Source organism: Protomyctophum parallelum, assembly GCF_964188405.1.
Source record: "Protomyctophum parallelum genome assembly, chromosome: 1".
Lineage (NCBI taxonomy): Eukaryota > Metazoa > Chordata > Actinopteri > Myctophiformes > Myctophidae > Protomyctophum > Protomyctophum parallelum.
Genome location: NC_139697.1, coordinates 68,964,990 through 68,982,771, shown reverse-complemented (window position 1 = coordinate 68,982,771; position 17,782 = coordinate 68,964,990). Strand labels below are relative to the sequence as shown.

General features: G+C 40.1%; 2 protein-coding genes across 7 annotated transcripts; both read right to left on the bottom strand.

Annotated features, from left to right (window-relative positions):
• Window positions 1-536: 536 nt before the first annotated feature.
• Window positions 537-13,645, bottom strand: LOC310874269 (GRB2-associated-binding protein 3-like). Of its 6 annotated transcripts, none has more exons than XM_083787001.1 (11): window positions 13,526-13,645; window positions 11,857-12,157; window positions 11,013-11,142; window positions 10,491-10,918; window positions 10,021-10,070; window positions 9,638-9,881; window positions 9,015-9,102; window positions 8,684-8,768; window positions 8,349-8,423; window positions 7,790-7,936; window positions 4,770-4,855 (listed from the first exon to the last, which is right to left on the bottom strand). In XM_083787001.1, exons 1-10 carry the CDS (start codon window positions 13,595-13,597, stop codon window positions 7,799-7,801), a joined length of 1,611 nt encoding a protein of 536 aa, XP_083643127.1. In that variant the 5' UTR covers window positions 13,598-13,645; the 3' UTR covers window positions 4,770-4,855; window positions 7,790-7,798. The 6 variants fall into 6 exon arrangements, with proteins under 6 accessions (XP_083643126.1, XP_083643125.1, XP_083643127.1 ...); XM_083787002.1 differs by lacking the exon at window positions 4,770-4,855 and adding an exon at window positions 7,540-7,662; XM_083787004.1 differs by lacking the exon at window positions 4,770-4,855 and adding an exon at window positions 12,430-12,476 and having other exon boundaries at window positions 7,797-7,936; window positions 13,526-13,618.
• A 922-nt stretch (window positions 13,646-14,567) lies between these two features.
• Window positions 14,568-15,119, bottom strand: LOC310860810 (gamma-crystallin M2-like; the record flags this gene model as incomplete). The annotated part of the gene is made up of 1 exon (XM_083768000.1): window positions 14,568-15,119. One exon carries the CDS (start codon window positions 15,117-15,119, stop codon window positions 14,568-14,570), a length of 552 nt encoding a protein of 183 aa, XP_083624126.1.
• Between the last annotated feature and the right edge of the window lie 2,663 nt (window positions 15,120-17,782).

The following is a 17,782-nucleotide window of genomic DNA, read 5'->3' as shown; positions in this document are numbered from 1 at the left end:
TAAAACCCCAAGTGCAGTCATTATCAAACTGTAAAAAGCCACATTTCTTCTGGGACTACTGACACTGGCCATTCAATCTCAATCGAAAACAAATTCATTGGTATATATTTTTTTCCCCCCATTCCCCCAAAATGTTATATAGATATCATATGGTAGATGATATATGGTCACTTGTTTCCAGATGTTAGACCATGAGCCATACATTACCTTTTTAAGCCAGGTTGTAATTCAGAGTCCATTACACGTTTTCAGATAATAAACTTTACAAAGAGCATAGATTCAATTCCTCCATGAATTTTCACTCATTGGTGTAATTGGAGCTGAGCAGTGACGAACCATTGAACATGCAAATTCATAGTGTAAATGTAAATTCATAGTAGATGCAGCTGCTCAAATACAGGTCTATCTGTCCAGATCTGGGCATCTGGCAAAGTTCAAATTGCATTACGTATCGGATAAGTAATGCATTTTGAACTTGGCCATACAGTAGGCTAGGTCCCTAACCCATGCACGTCCTGGAAATAAAAAGGTTTGCATACATTTGTCATGTGATGTTTATTTTAATGTAAGGCAGCCCTCTACAGAGACAAAACTATATCCGATATCTTTCCCAAACAATTACCTAAACATGATGAGCATAATCTAGATACAATGGGTGGGTGGGGGAGGTGGGTATTCCATCAAAACAATCATGTAAAATGATACTGGCATGACAAATTCAAAGACATTCAGACAAGTTCTCACTATAAAATAAAAGCACATCCTGATCTCACAACCAACACAGGTTATTGTTTAGTTGTTGAGAGTTTGAATGAAATGATAATTGATGCTTTTCTGGCCAATATCAGAATACTTTGCCATCTGATAGATCAGTAGCAGGACAGGTAAACAAATATGAGGCACATATAGAATGGTGCATTTCAGAAGCACTTACACATGCTTTTTTACAAAATTATGGTGCATTTCTTTCCACATTTAGGTCCAATAAAAGCTTCCCAGGGCAAGGGGCCAATTTATACATATTTAAAAACACAACTACAAAAAAAGAAACATTTCTATTTAAATGAAACTGTAACCAAGCAGACACATCACCCATATTGGAAACAAGATGCATCAACAACACTAAACACAAACGCACTGTGGCATTTGGTATTGTGCGTAAACCTTGGCCAGCCCTGGGTGGCTGTGCAATGGAAAGCAGACTAATCAATACCAAAATAAACATAGCATAGCAGTAGCACTACCATCAATAACTGGATATTGAGGCTATGCAATTCTAGTGCAATTGGATATCTTAATGAGATGCAAACGGGAGCAGTTCAATAAGAACACAAAACACACTACTCACCAAAATACTTTCAAACTGACAATGAACCATATGTATGTGATCTGTGTGAGGCAAGCAAAGCAAATACAATTCATCCCTTTTCCATTTTCATACCATGGAGAGGCCCATTACACTTTATGCAGCATGATGGCACAGAAGCCTCTGCAATGTTTTCCATAGCCTGCCTATCGGTGTAAAAAATAAATTTGCTGTGCAAATGCAAGTAAAGTAACAAGACAATCATTTCATAGGTAAGATACAAGACACTCATTGGGACATCATAAAAGCTTAGATGAATGCCAACTTGAAGAATGAGCTCCCTTCAATTAACGGTTGCCTGCCTCTACAGTATTTAAGTTATTGTTGTAGGCCAGGGGCGCAACATATCCATAGGTTTTCCTGCTTCACTGATGAAGTCAATTTCCTCTTCAGAAGCACCTCGATTTACAGCAGCCAATTGAGGCATCCCTTGGGCAACAGCCACTGGTCTATTTTTGCCATTATTGACTATATGACTGGGAGTTCATAGCAGCCGAGTAAAAAGTATCCTCATCGCCAACATCTGATGCTGAAACCGCTGTCACCAACATATCTTCTCCCAAAATATCAGAAAAAAGGAGGGAGTTGTGAGGTAAACAAGGATCTGCTTGCAGTGGAAGATGACATTGTCTGTTACAAAGCTCTGCACTCTGTGAAATAAAATCACAGGAGGAACCCAATATTGTGCGTTTTATTTGGGTTTGACCGAGACCGTGCATTTGTTCTGCTATTTTTCCATCAGTTTTTGGTGGACTTAAAGTCCTTGCTGTCTCTGTCTGCCATGATAAAAGCATGCTGCTATCGTCTCTGATTTCAGAAGTCAACATGTGTCCATTGTTTCTATGATGTTGAGAGGATTCTCTTTTGGAGACTTTTTCGGTTTCAGGACAGGTGACAATAGCTGCACTGCTCCCTCTGTATTTGTCAGCGATCTTTAAATCCAGGCTCTCTGTGTCAAGAGATCTACTTCTCTTATCTAGACACAAGGGACTCATCGACTGATTGACTCTTGTAAGGCTAAGGTGGCGGGGGAGACTAGCAATGGCCCAAGTATTGCTGAAGAGACTCTGTTCATACAGGTCTAACATTTGATAGTCAGCAAATGCATCTTTTTGCAGGTAGCTCTCTTCAAACTGTTGATAGGGCGATGTAATGTCCTCTTCCATTTCCATTTGAAGTTGTTCATCATATTCACCCTCATTATGCATGTCGACTACATCAAAGGTGACAATAGGAGGTAAAGCCTGCATATTCTGGGCAAAGGACGAATGCGTGTCCAAGCCATCCATGCTACCAGGTGAGCTACTCAACAACTGGGTGTGTTTAGTGTAGTCTACAAGGGCTTGTGAAAAGCAAACTGTCTGTCCATAATCCAAATCACAAGAAGTTTTGGAAGCATTATTTCTGTATAGTAGAGAGAGAGCCTGGTTTTCATCTTGAAGTGCTTTTCTCTCACAAAATGTTTCAGATGAGAAGGGATCAAAATGTAGGTCAGATGCACTCAATAATGATAGGTTGCCATGTCTTTTCTCACACTCAGCATTTATAGATCTCGATGTCTTTTCCACTGGGGCAGGTATATTTCTCTCTTCATCAAAGGCCTCTGGATTTATAGTATTTTTATTGAAAGATGCTTGATGTGCTAAATTCAAATCAACGGTCTCATTTAAGTTACTCTCTTGCAGACCTCTCGGGTATGGCGGCAACTCTTTGGATTGCTTACCCATGCTATACATTTCTGGAGCCAGAAAATCTTGTACTTCATAGAGCTCAGCACCTATCATTTGTAAATGATGCGTCTTGGGCACAAAGGCAGAACCTTTCCCATCTACTGGTTCACCTAAATACTTGCATGGCTCTGCTTTGGGCAGTTTTGATTGGTTTTCATAACATGGGCTGATGAGGCTGTCATCAGGCGCAAAAAGTTCATAGAGGGCATCACCACTGTAACTGTCTCTTGGTAATCTATCTGTTCTTATTCTGTCAACCTTTTCTTGTCCCTCCTCATCTGGTCCTGGAGTTGTTGAATCATAGTAACCTTCATCGCTATTTGGAACAGATTCTTGATGCTCACTCTGTGGAGTCAAAACATCAGCCATAGAAGATGTATCTGTGCCTGTGGCTCCAGATTGCAGTACACTGTTACTGCTCATTAAGTCCAAAAGATGAGAATCTGATAGTTCTTCAGTCAAACTTGCACTGCAGTCTTTGTTGAAAGTATAGCCCATTTCCTCAGCAGCTGTATTTCCCCAAAGGTCAGGGAGGCTATCCCCACCAAAATCATCAGGAGAGGCCATTTCTTCACCCCCACCCTGGTAAGTGAGGTAACAAGATGTCCTTTTTCCGGCATTTCTGCTCCTTTCTCCTGAGACGGTGCTCTCTGCTATACTGTCATCATCTTGGTCTGCAATTATATCACCACAGCCAGTGAGTGAATCAAAACTCTTCAGCGAGGCGACCTCTCCGAAAATGAGGTTGAGTTGATCCGATGAGCCAATAGGCTGTTGGCCCTTCAATTTAGGCTCTGGGGTCATTTGAAGTGATGGACAAGAATCACTGCGTGCTCTGCGACCCTCATGTCTGTTGGAAACCTCTGCCATCATGTTCATCCCCTCCATTTGATCAACAAGCATCTGATCCTCAAGCAAAGACGTAAAACTTCCTTGCCTAACCGTAATATTCTCCAACGTCACATCGACGTCAATACATTCAGGGACAATATTTGCACCACATACGGCAATTGTAAAACCAGGCACATTGGGTTCAGACAAGCTGTCCAGGCACTCTGTGACATATTGGTTCATGTTGTCCTGGACAACAGGCGCCTCTTTGTTACAGAGATGAGAGGACATTGCAATCATTTCATTCTTTTCCAGTTCAACATTTCTATGGTGTTTATGATTCTTAAGGCTGTGAAATAGGCTCCTCAGTCCCTTTTTTTGCCGGTTGAGGGACAAAGACTTCTGATCGGCAGGCTGGTTAAATTCACTGTGGAACTTTGTGGAAGCCTCCTTCTGACTGTGATACTCAAAATGTCCAGCTGTAACAACTCTACCGTCCGGATTGTCATCTTGACCTGCCTTGCTGAGTCCATCATGTGTTTTGCTTTTGCCTAGTCCTTTTTTTGAAGACCACTTGTTCCTGCCTCCAAATATAGACGGTAAAATACAAATATTTTTACGGACTCCAAAAAACCTCAGAGCAGTCCTCCGAAACTTCCCAGGTGTTTGAGGCTTCGGAGTGGCGTGTAGCTCAACCTGAAGCGCCTCGTCAGTCTGGTCCGGACCACACACCGACAGCTGTTCACAGGCTGAAGCCAAGTGGTCGCAGTCATTTTCTTGCTTGTTTACTTTGTGAGAGGCCATGGTTACCAAATCTACAGTATGATGAACCAAAAAGAAGCCATCGTATATATGTGAACATTCACAGCCAGATTGTACGATCGCAGCAGTCAAGATGTCCTCCAGGCCCCTCCACTGTAAGGCTTTCCTGAAAATTAAGACGAGATAATACGAATTTTAAAAGAACATGTATTGAATGCTGGAACATTTCAGATGTTATGTCTACCAATCACATTGATAGTAAGGAGTGTGCCAAGTTTGCACCACAAAAAGAACCTCAGCATGAGCATTTACATCTGATTTACATTTATACTTGCTATGCGCACTGCAGCTCGCCTGAAAATAGCCAATCTACAATCTCCCAATGCATCATACTGTGACATGTTATGAGCTTGTTGATCTGCTATTTTCAGTGTGAGGCATGATGCACAACCAAGTACTGTATAACTGGTATATTTATATATATATATATATATGGTATATTTAGTGAAGTACTTTAATGCATGTATAGCCTACAGTGTGTAGGCAGTGTAGGCATACAGTATATGCATTAAAGTCCTTCACTAAATATACCATTAATTATTCTACATTTAAGTAATAACATTGTTACTTAGGGATGATAAACTGAACTACAAGGAAATAAGTGAAAATGCCACCAACAAAACATGCCATGTGTCTAGTTGCAAACTCAATTAATTAGAACGTCCTAGTCCTAGACTTGCCACTATTACTAACATTAAATTAAACGTGATGGAAGAGCAATTAAGACCAAATGTTAACATTATCTGAACAATTAAATCAACCATATTTAATGGTAATGCCCCATTTCTCAGCAACATCATGTAACAGCAAGTCAAACAAGTTAAAACTAGGTTTTGGCAAAAATTCCTATACAGGTATTCGTCTTGCCCGGGATGTCTTTGGAATGGAACAAAATCTAAACACGCTTGTAAAAAGCATGTTTGTTTTTTTAACCATAGAATGTACCAATTTATTCTATTCTTGTTTGTTTATTATTATTCATATTTGTTCTATGTTTCACTGTTTCCCTTTCAATTGTTTGCATGGTGACCAGTCACCAGATTAGAAACAAAAGTCGACTCCACCACACAGCCATGTAAACTACAACCTGTCTGTGACCAGTGAAATCTTATCTTGAAAATGTGCCTGCATAATATTATATTAATACACTGGACTGGAGCAAAACACCAAATAGGCGGTTTAGAACAGCCTGGGGCTACATTCTTCCTCACACGTCCTCTGCTAGGATAGACAACGCATCGGGCCCAAACTTTAATGTCCCACTTTTCTTTTTAAATAGGCCAAGAGAAGAGACACAACACCTGCTGGCTAAAAATACGCCCTACCTGCGATTCATAAACTGTTGAAATACTGCGGTATTTAAACGCAAGACTATCAGAATAAAAGTCAAGTGCTGGATGGTAAATGCAGATGGATTTAGCGTAATTTACCCAACACCGAAACTCAAATTGGCTAAAGCCTTGGCTTTGTTTCTTCGTATAACAGCGTCGCGCATTGCATTTTTCAGATCTGCAATTTTCGGTAACTGTGACAAAACTAGCGTTATTGCCTTTCAATCGACCCTCTTAGGCCCTAATCTGAAATCGAGCCCATACAATACAGTACAATTGTTTCCACATATCTAGAAGTTGCTCGATAATAATCCCACACAGTGTGAGCTCGTCGCGTAGTTCGCATAGGCAGTTGTGTGGTCCTGTGATAAGATGTTTTGAGAGCTTGGCTGCTAACCGTAGCTAAAACAACACGTATCTAGGCCAGGTTAGCTAACCCAGGTAAACGAGAAGAAACCACAAAAAACTGCATTTAAATGTCACGCATGACGATCAGACTGGTGTGATTAAAAAAACGACCTACCAGCAGCACACAGCTTTTACTGCTCCGACCGAGTACTGATGGTAACAATGACTTGACTTCCAAACCTCTCCTTTCAGCAGTATCCATTGATGTTGTACCACAACTTATAGGCGCGTAATAATGACGTAGTGTACCCCCCCAACACGCGCGCGCACACACACACGCACACGCACACACACACACGTTGTAGTTTCATGTCCCCCCCACCTTAGTATTGCTGCTATTCTTCATTATTTCTGTGTTGAGGAGTCCTCAGCCCCCCCCCCCCCCTAAAAAAACAAAACTCAACAACAACAAACGAACAAACAACAACTATAATAACACAACAACAAAATCTCTTGTGTTGACCTACTGGTATTTATAGGATGTAAAAAGAAAGCATTGAACACATAGTTGTAGCCTACAACTGTTGGTTGAATCCGTTTGAGAAAATAACTTCATTTTACTCTTGTAACTTACAGTATAATTATATTATTGACCCTATAGGCTATTATAGCCACAAATCTGAATTGTTCAGTGAAAAATATTAGATAACAAATCTGAAAACAGATAAGATAGTCCCCCATTTAATGCCCACAATAGTTAACGTGCCCCTTATGACAACATTACGAATGGTTCCAATCTGAAAGCGGCTGAGCCTAAATGTAATAGTCATTAGTCATAGGCTTGGAGCAAGACAAATAGTCAAACAAATGCCCTTTACCAAACATTTCAATCATAGTAATCTGTTCACCCAATAGCCGTCATGGTAGCAATTATAAAGTAAAGAGAGAACGAGAAAAAAACTATATATGACATTCAATCAAGTTTAAAATGTTCCATCATGTGGGAGGGGAATGTTTACACATATAGCCTATTATTACAAATTAGTTACTTCTTTACAGACACATAATTAGCCTTATGTCTGTTGCTCCTTTGGTTTCATTTGGACTTAAACAACAAGCAATGTCCTTTGCACACATAAAAAACAAACAAAAAACAGTCTAACATTGTGACACAGATTGTGATTAGGCAATATTTACAAGGATGCAGCCGTCAATCAAAATTGTCTTATATCTTCTATAGAAACATTAAGTATCAAATAGACTTTCAAAGTGCTCGAATGAGAGAATAAAACAATATCCCACCGATGAACCTTATTAGCCAATGCCTTTATTTCTCTCCTGCATGTTGAAATGAAATGTACCTGATATTGTCATTGTGTATTTTCCTTGTATGATTTAAAATTTTGACGGACATCATTCCACTCCATTTTAGTGTTCTGCAGGGCCTGAGTCTTCTTCTCGTCCACCCGCACGTAATCCACTCTGTGCTCATCAGCCACAAGAGGCTTCTGTTAAACAATGAGAGAAACCTTAGTTGGACTGAAGATCTTTTTTTTTTTTTTAATAAAATACAATTTAAAAGAGGAAAATTATCCCAAAATGATTGTTAATTAATTAGGCTATGATCTGCTTTATCAATAGAAATTCTAGAGGTATTAGGCCTACTATTAGTTGTTAGTATGCATTTTTCCACTGCTGTTTGGATCCACTGTCTTAAAGCATAATTTATTCTTAAATAACTATAGAAACACAGGACATTGCTGAAAATCAGTTATTTGTGGCGATTTACACGGTCTTATGTCGACTATAAATTAGGCTTACAAGGTCAGCAGCTGTAAGAAGCCAGCTGTGCAGCAGACTTAAGTAAGTAAAAAGTAAGACAGTGCAACTCTTGTAGTGTATATTTATTCAGTGACATACCTTCTGTGTAGGAGAGGGGGATGCAGAATTGAAATCCAAGAACAGATAGTCGAGGTTTGATCTACTATTCCAATACTGTCATAAAAGAGAAACCATGAACATAATAGTCAAAGTCATTGCTGTTGATGGGACCACAAATACTTATAATTCAGGACAACAAAGTCAACAATGTATGCATTCTTAGTACAATATCTCTGCTCTATCTCTCATGTCAGTCAGGTAAAGGGAAATGTTGTAGTTTATTAATTAAATCACTGTACAATTAAGCCTTAACCATTATATTATCTGGATTTGTATTAAGAAAGTGATTTCAATCCCAGTGAAAATAACTTTACAGTTGTGTTGCAGCTTTTGTCTTCGTCTTCATTATTTTCCCCGTTCTCATCATGTCTTCTCTCAAGAAGTAAAACGTTTGAATTGCTGGGATTAACACAATTACAAACATGCAGGAAGAAAGAAATGAATTGAGATCAACAACTGCTGCCATTAAATAAATCATACAGTATCTGCCTTAACTGAGAAACTAATAAATATGTATGATTTATGAAAGCATTAAAGTAGGTTACTGTAATTAACTGAACTTGACAATAACCAATGACATTTAAATGTCATTGGTTATTGTTCAATGTTATTCTTCATTGATTTATTAACTGTATTTAATCTCACCTTGGATCAGTCATTGTGCTCAGAGGAGGATGGGTGGAACATTCTTTTATTGTAGCTAGGTCTCTCAAATCAAGGGGTGGGGGGCGAGCTAAGGTTCAAGGAAAGAATTAATATTGGACATGATCCTCTAATCTGTAAATTTTTTACATTTATTTTTGTTTGGTTTTCTACAAAAATCCGTCTATGGTTATATATTCATTATGTCACCATAGATGGTAGTATTTTGAGATAGTTGCAGGATAGAATAAAATGTACCTGTTATTTACTATCTTGTATGATTACAAACGTTTACCCAAGATTGAATAAAGGCATAAATAACTAAAATTACTGTAGATGAGAAAATAGTCTTACGAGGAGCCCCAGCCAAAGATTGACTGGTGTAACATCTATGGTACCTTTTTTTAATTATTATTAATTATTTTATATTTTTCATAGAGGCATATACAGTAGGCTGACAGAAAATGGGGAGAGAGATGGGGGGGGGGGGGGGGGGTGACATGCAACACCAGACTGGATTACCAGCCAAGGTGCCTGGACCATGGTCCAGGCCCACCTATGGTACCTTGAATTTCCACAGAATATCATGAACTATTCCAAATATTAACCGTAAAGCTCTCTCTCACCTGCCCTCGGAGGCTTGAGGTGCCGGTTAACTGGAGGTGGCGCTAGATCTCCAAACTGACACACACCAGAAGTATGGCTGACAGGAGAGTCAGCAGTGCAGTTTTTCTTGAGGAAGTTCATAGACATTGGGCTCATGGGGATGTAACCATCAAACTCTTTGCCAGTAACAAAGGCAGGTGGAGATGCCATGGGGATATACAGGTCTTCTGCGTCATTTGGATTTGTAGTAGTATTTAAAGGCTGCTGAAAAGACAATAGGTAAGAAAGTCATGGGCTCTGTCATCATGGTAACACCATCTGTATCAATTATGTTGGACAATCAATAAACACTTAAGCCATTCATGACAAGAATATCCTACCTAGTTTACAACATCTTACTCACCAAATGAAGACTCAGCATATTGACCCTTGATGACTTGGCCTCAATGTCTCCTAAAACAAATTATACATTGAAGATATTTCACTTTGATGTTTATGAAGCCTATTTGTAAGAAGACATCCCCACAACCATTTTGAACTAACAACAGCATGGGATAAGATTCACTACTCATATCAGGAGTTGAATGAGAGCATGATTAATTTCCCCCATGTGATTAGATTTCTCTGTGGAAAATGTGCCAAACAAAACCTGAACTTGATTCTCAAAATGTCATAACATTTTACAGATGCTGCAAGTTTGCCAGTATAGTATATTAATCACAATGTTTTGTCATATTTCCTTCTATCATTTGTGCCAGACACTCCACTGAGATTGGGGAGCCATAGAATGTTAGGTAATGTGTTGCTAGCTCTTCTGTTGACAATATTCAGTACCTGCTTTGACATGGTCTAGGCTTGACAGAGTGAACCTACTTGAGATCAGTGCAGGTTGACCTGAGACTCCCTGTGCACTCATTCCCCATCGTCCATGAGCTCCTTCATCTCTTAGCTGCTCTGAAAATGGTTTAGGCGGCAGTGGAGGAGGTGTTTGTCCATCAGTGCTTGCCTCCAATAATTCAGAAGAGAAATGTTTGTCAAACTGGAAAATGACTGTTGCACAGGAGCGTGCTAGTGGAGAGGAAGAAGATGCTGTCAACTTGCATGGCCTGTCATAGGCTAAGGGAGTGCATGGTGCGCTGAAAGGAGGAATACTCATCCTTCTATCGGTAAAAGTAGGGAGACCAGTGTGAGCAAAAGATGAAGCTATATTGATGGACAGGGATGAGGAAAAATTGTCCTCGACCATATCATCTGATGACTTCTGTTCCAGAGAGCTCTCGGAGTTAGAAAAACTGTCACATCTACAAATATGAAAAATAGAAAACAGTACATATATTAAAAACTGAAGTGTTGTGACTTTCCTCCCATGTAAGAGGTTTTACAGATTGTACATACCTAATGCTTACACTTCTCCCGGTCTCACACTGTGAGAGGAAGAGATAGTCCATTGGATAACTGTGTTCGCTTAACATGGACTCGTCATGATTAGTAGTCAATGGTGCAGCAGTTGAAGCATGATGTGGGCCTGGGGTGACAGGGAAGAATTATTCCACTTTTATGAGTGAAAGAGAGAGAGGGATTTGAGGTTTGTGGGCAGACTTATAGAGGTTCTTGGGTTTGTTTATACGTAGATGTATGTTCACTAGTTTGACAGAATTCGGACATCAATTCGGACGTACGTGAACAGTCTGCATTAGCAAAAAAACCACTGTAGGGACAGTACATTTCCAGTGTTTTTTCTAGAGAATATAGTGTGTTTGCTAATGTTATTAAAATTGCATATTTGTATTACAGGTTCCCATAAATTCTGTATCAGATAGTTCAGCAACTGCATCATTTCCAGTAGTGGGTAGGCCTTTCTGCATGTTTTCCCTCTTTCTCTGGAAATCATTGCTTACTCTATCTGTTCCACGCAGATGACAACGCTCCAACCGCCAGATATGATGCCAAATATGGGTGGCCCCGTTCTAGGGATTTCCAAGATTCTTGCAAGTCTCAACCACAGTGACTTACAATGCTGCAACGCTAACTAAGAATATGGTTGTCAACATTAAGTGCAACCAGCTAAAAAGCAAAGAGAGCAAAGGCCAAAAACCATATTATACCAGTGGCAATAACATGTATTGTCTGGCGGTGTAAAGTAAAATGTTATTAATTTGATCATGTAAATAAATAAGTGCTTGGTAAGGAAATGAGAGTTTAACATAACATAAAACAACAAAAACCTGTATGTTATTACCTGCATCTTCCAGTGGTGCAAAGTGGCAAATTTGACTGATGCCCTGAATCCACCTGTTCATCTCCTCTTCAGTCTTAGCCAACAGGTAGAATATGCGACGTGACGTCTTTACAACAAAGAGATGTTTCCCACTGAACGCTCTCTTTAGAATGAGTTGATCTGTCTGCATCTTCACTTCGCTCTCCTTCAGGTCAATGGTGCGGATTGGCTTTTTGGAGCCCTTACTTTGATAGTATTCCAGTACATCAGGATCGCCACTCATGCGGCCTCTTCGAAGCACAAACCAGCGTTTCCTCCATGTCTGTAGGGATAGAAGATTAGACAGAGTCACACATGAACTAGTTTGAACTGAACTTCAAACTTTGATGTTAATGCACTTCATTCAAAGTACTGCATAATTCATATGCCCCCCAACCCCATCCTTATAAGCAAGCGACACAATTATACAACAAAGTATAAATTAGACTTTAGTCATGGAAAATAAATCAGAACTCATTTAGCAATGCTTTGCAGCAAATGCATCACTTTACACAGCACTTGTTGCTTTTGCTATGGTCACTAAGCAGAACATACTTTCATGTTTCCCAGAAGTATAGGCTACCAAGAAGAGGAAGTTCTTTCTACGTGATAAAAAAAAGACAGAGGTGTTTATTTCCTTGGTCACTAAATTTAACAAGTATGCTGAAACTCATCCCTCAGTTTAGATGCCTCATCTAAATATTCATTGATTTAAAAGGGTATAGGGAGGAAAGGCGCACAAAACAATGGTTGTTGACAGCAGCAGTTTAACATTAGATTTTTGGTAGTTTGTGTGGTTAGACCCTTTTTTATTTTACTTTTATTTTCTGTTTTGAATTCATAGCATTAACTACATAACCAATGAATCATTTGATGCTATCAGATTCCTTGTTTAAATGAATCATGTCCTCTTCTGTATAAGGGAGAGGGAACTTGTGGATGCTGTATCTTTATTTATCTACTAATAACACAATACAGAAAACTTCATACTCCATATCCTCTAGCTCTCACAAAACATTTAAACACAATTAAAACAAAATAAGTTTCTTATTCTCTCTAATAATTACCCCCCCCCCCCCGACCAAACACACAACAGTGGTTTGGAGCGGACCTAAAATGACCTTTCCAATTTGTAAAGAGAGAAAGTCCAAACATCCATTAAAAAAAAAAAAGCTTGGTTGTTGTTTTTTTTGTTTAGTTTTTTGCTTGTCTGGTCATTCTGAAGTACTGCAATGACAGTACTTCTCATGTTTCACAATGCACACCCTAATTTAAAATGACAAGCTAGCTTTCTCCCAAAACAGACCTCGTATGGCCTTCTCCTCCCATCACATGACCTCAGTCTACAATAGGTCATATTCATGAAAGTGTTCACATCTATAGTATTAATATTAATGGGATAAAGCGGCCTATTCAAAGTAGATCATAGCTTATAGCTAAAATGCTGTATTAGTTTATGATTCATCAAAATAATACTTTAACATTATGCAACCAAACCTCTCAAAAAGACTTTGCAATGGAAAAGAGGAAGAAGATGTATCATGTAAACAACCCACACACACACACACACACACACACCACTGCTCCACAGCATAGACTGGTATTACGACAGTTCAGGTAAAAGGCATAATAACAACACATGTATACTCACGTATCTCTTTAGTTTCTTCTCAGGGGGGGATTTAATGAGCCAGCCGGTGCAGACCACATCCCCTGTGCTCATCTCGACTGCACAGCGTGTTTGTCCTCAAGCACTACTACTGCTGCTGCGAAACCGAGAGCAACACTAGGCATAGGCATATCCTGTGTTCTGGTATTCAGCCTAGCCACACCAAAAGGAGGAAGTCGAGAAATTGATCACACTAACGGACAAGTAGAGAGAGGGGGGAGGCGGGAGAGAGAGGGAGAGAGAGTGAGAGAGAGAGAGACAGAGAGACAGAGAGAGAGAGAGGAGATGGAGGGTGGGGTGGGGTTTTGTGGTTTTCACAATAAACCAAATGCTGTGATGCTTTATTCAACTTGATAGAACCAAGGGACACATTTTGATGTGAGGTTATAGCTCCTTGTTTTATTTTATCAAATCTTCCCAGAAACTTGCAAAGTTACAGGGAAAAACAGCCCAAAACAAAAAGGAAGAATGAATAGATTGAGCTGTATAGTTTGATAGATAATTTTTACATTATTTATTTTTTTCTCCATTATTGTGCAAAATTATTATGCCAAATTTATAATAAATATATTTTCTGAATGTATAATATGGCAATAGGTTGACATAGTAATATTTTTAGGGCACAAAATATTCACTTGCCTAATTGATCTTCTAATCTCACCTTAAAACCTCATATTCACAAACCCAGGGGCTTGTACTTGGTCCCCTCCCATTTCCTTTTACACCAAATGTTTTCGGTCAAAATAGCTTGATTTACAGCTTGCCGAGTGCTTGCTTGGCACTCGGCATCAATGGGTTGGATTGTCAAATCAACTAATGATTTGACTTTGATCTGTTGTGAGCTTGTAGATCGGCTATTTTCACAGAATGTGAAAAAATGTTTGACCAGAATAGGGGTGCTAGGGGTCATGTGGTTTTTGATGTGTGATAAATGTTGTCACAGAAATAAATGCATCACAATCCGTTCTTTGTTTTCATCATTGAAACAATTTTATTAAGGTCAGTTCATCTCCTGATATTTAAACTAACAGGAATCGGTGATGCGCTTCATGCTCATGAACCTCATGCCCTGGCTCATGCCCATGTTCTGGAAGTTCCTGTACTCGCCGGGCCTCATGTACATCATCCTGCCTCTGTACTGGGCCTGCTCGTACATCAGCCAGTGGCCGTCCATCACGTTGCAGGACATGCAGTTGTTCATCTGGTAGCGGTCCATGATGTTGTCGCAGTCGTCGTTCATCTCGTGCATCTGTCCGCCGAAGTTCTCCCTCTCGTAGATCCTCATCCTGTAGTTGCCCCTGTGCATGGGGATCATACGGCAGGACTTGATGTGCTCCCTCATGCCCATCATGCTCATGTAGTCGGAGTACTCGCCCCTCCTCATGAAGTACTGGTTGCCCATGTAGTTGGTGCGGTCGTACATCATGAAGCAGCCGCTCTCCACCCTGCAGGAGTGGCACTTGTTCAGGTAGGAGGACATGTCGGAGCAGTCGTTCATGCACTCATAGGAGCGGCCCTGGAAGTTCTTCTCCTCGTAGAAGACGACCTTGCCCATCATGTTCATGCCGGAAGTCATCTTTGTGTGAGAGTTGTTTCAGCTGCTGTTGTTCTGCTATACTGTTGCTGTGGCTGTGGGTGAACTGAACTGACCTACTACCTGCCTGAAGCTATCCTTTTATACAGTACCACCAGCAGGTCAGTACAGCACTGTGTCCCAGCCCGGGCAGCTGCCCTGACACAGCAATATTCCATAGAGGTCGTTCATCAAAAAACCTCTGAAAGGCTGTTTCTATGACGGCACAAAGCCTGCACCATTACGACAATGCAGACAACAAGAGGCTGAAAGGTGTCCCCCCCCCCCCCCCCCCCCCAGGCCCAGTGTCTGTCTCCCCAGCCAGTGTCCCCCCCAGCCAGTGTCCAGTGTTTCAGCTAATCTGTCTAATATGCAAATGATCTCATTAACTATAAGCGATACAAAAATGTACCAAACAGAATTTGAATTGAATTAATTACAGGGAGTTAATTAATTAACATTTCTGTAACTCTTTTGATCTGTGATGATCCCAGGCCAAATATTTAACAAGCGCCATAAAAAAGACGAACAGGTGAAATCAGAATGATTGCAACAGGTTACAAATTACAATCATGCAAATCATATTAAAGGGAATGAAAATAACTATGAATACAAATTGGTGCAATACAGCAAATTTTACTTTTACAAAATGTAATAGGAAAACATACACTTAAGCATATACCGTAATTATGTTACACATGGCAAAGGTTTAGTATAATAGACAGAGTGAGACAATTCATGAATGATCACATGATGGCAGCAGCAGAGAGCATGGGGTTCTTTGCTGATTTGACTATCCATTTGTCACTGTTTTAAATAAATGTTCTGTATGTGTTGCACTCGCTGATATGTACTGAAATAGTATATCCACTCTTGTAAGGCTCCGATTGAGACGGTAGACTGACTGAAGGTAGATACTTTTTCTCAGTAGGACAAAACACATTTAGTGCCCAAGAAGTCCACAGACGTCCTGGGAATTACCGCTATGTGGTGCCCAGGACGTCTGTGGACGTCTTTTTTTGTGATAAAAAAAATAATAAAAAAAGAAAGAAAAAGTCAAAAATAACATTGGGCACCCTGGGTCACTATTTTGAAAATGTTGAAAGGGCACACAAAGCGTTGCCACAATTCATTTTATAAATAATAAGCAGTGGTTAAGTCAGGGTTAAGTAAAAGTGACAATGCCATAGGCCTACTCTGTTACAAGTCAAAACAAATGTCCAATATGCAACATTTTACTTGAGTAAAGGTAAGGTATTGGCATTACAATATAACATTATCAAATGTAAAAGTAGTCATATATGCAGAATGGCCCATTTCACATATTGGATATTATGTATATAATGAATGAATGTGTTTTACTGCTGTTAAAGGTGGGGCTCAGAGTCCCCACCTTTACTAGCTGCATAAAAAGTAATAATATACTAGAATTTCCGCTCATCCCAGTTACGTTGCAGCGCACTATGGGAAGACGGAAATTCCCCTAAAAATATATATAATTTTAATATAAAAAACGATTTTTGCATCTGCCGCTTTAGATGACCTGAGATGACTTGATTGATTGACATCAAAAAGGGCCTGTCTGCTCAAACACACAATGCAATACTTGATGCTTACAATCATCAGTAGCAAAGTCAAATACCAACAAAAATAAAACCCTACCATTTCCATTTCTCCCTCTCTATTTCCCATTCCATGTGCGTTTGTCTTATATGTAGCCTATGAAAGGCCACTCAATTACATTTTGTAACTATTTTCAGCAATGGGATGATAATTTTATTTGGTGGTCGTTTTGAAAGTAGCTGTCAAGTAAAAAAAGGTGTGCAGGGCACCCCTGGTATAGATGATTAGATATATATATATTCATTCCGTCGGTAAATCCCTGTAGGCTACCCACATATTGGTATAGCCTATATTAGGCCAATATTGGCGTTACGCATTTCACTTGAATAATGTTGTGTGCGCGTTATTTAATGAAACTCAAAATTATAAGTCCTGTGCCGAGAGAGAGAGAGAGAGAGAGAGAGAGAATAACGTCCTGTGCCGAGAGAGAGAGAGAGAGAGAGAGAGAGAGAGAGAGAGAGAGAGAGAGAGACTGCACGTCAAAATTAATTGGAATAAAAAAACAAATGATGTAGCCGCTGCCTATATGTATCGGGTCTGGACCGCATGTTGGTGAACTCTTGCCATGTGTGATCTTCGGCGCGGGGCGGAGGGGGTCCGTGGTAGTATGCGTGGGAGTCCACTGCCCGCGAGTACAGTCACTGAGTCTGTTACCCATTAAATCAGCGAGTCTGCTGCCGCGCTCCGCTGTTTTTTTTGCCTCCTCAATGTCATAACTGTTCTGGGACTGCAATTGTAGCTAATGGCTGGGAAGCTTAGGCGCGTCATTGCGTGGCAGGCGAAATAGCCAATGCGATCTGTCTAATCGTAATACTTAGGCAAAAACCAACTATTGTCGAAGAACAATGTTGATGATGATTTGTGCTATAAAATTCAAAGACAATCGGGTGCGTTAAATTACACTCTTATTTTTCTTCCCTTCTCCTCACCACCAGGTGTTGTGGACACCGCCTCCGTGGGTGGCGTGTTCGACATCTCCAATGCGGATCGTCTGGGCTCCTCCCTCCGAGGTGTCACAGTCACAGGTCCAGATGGTGGTCGAC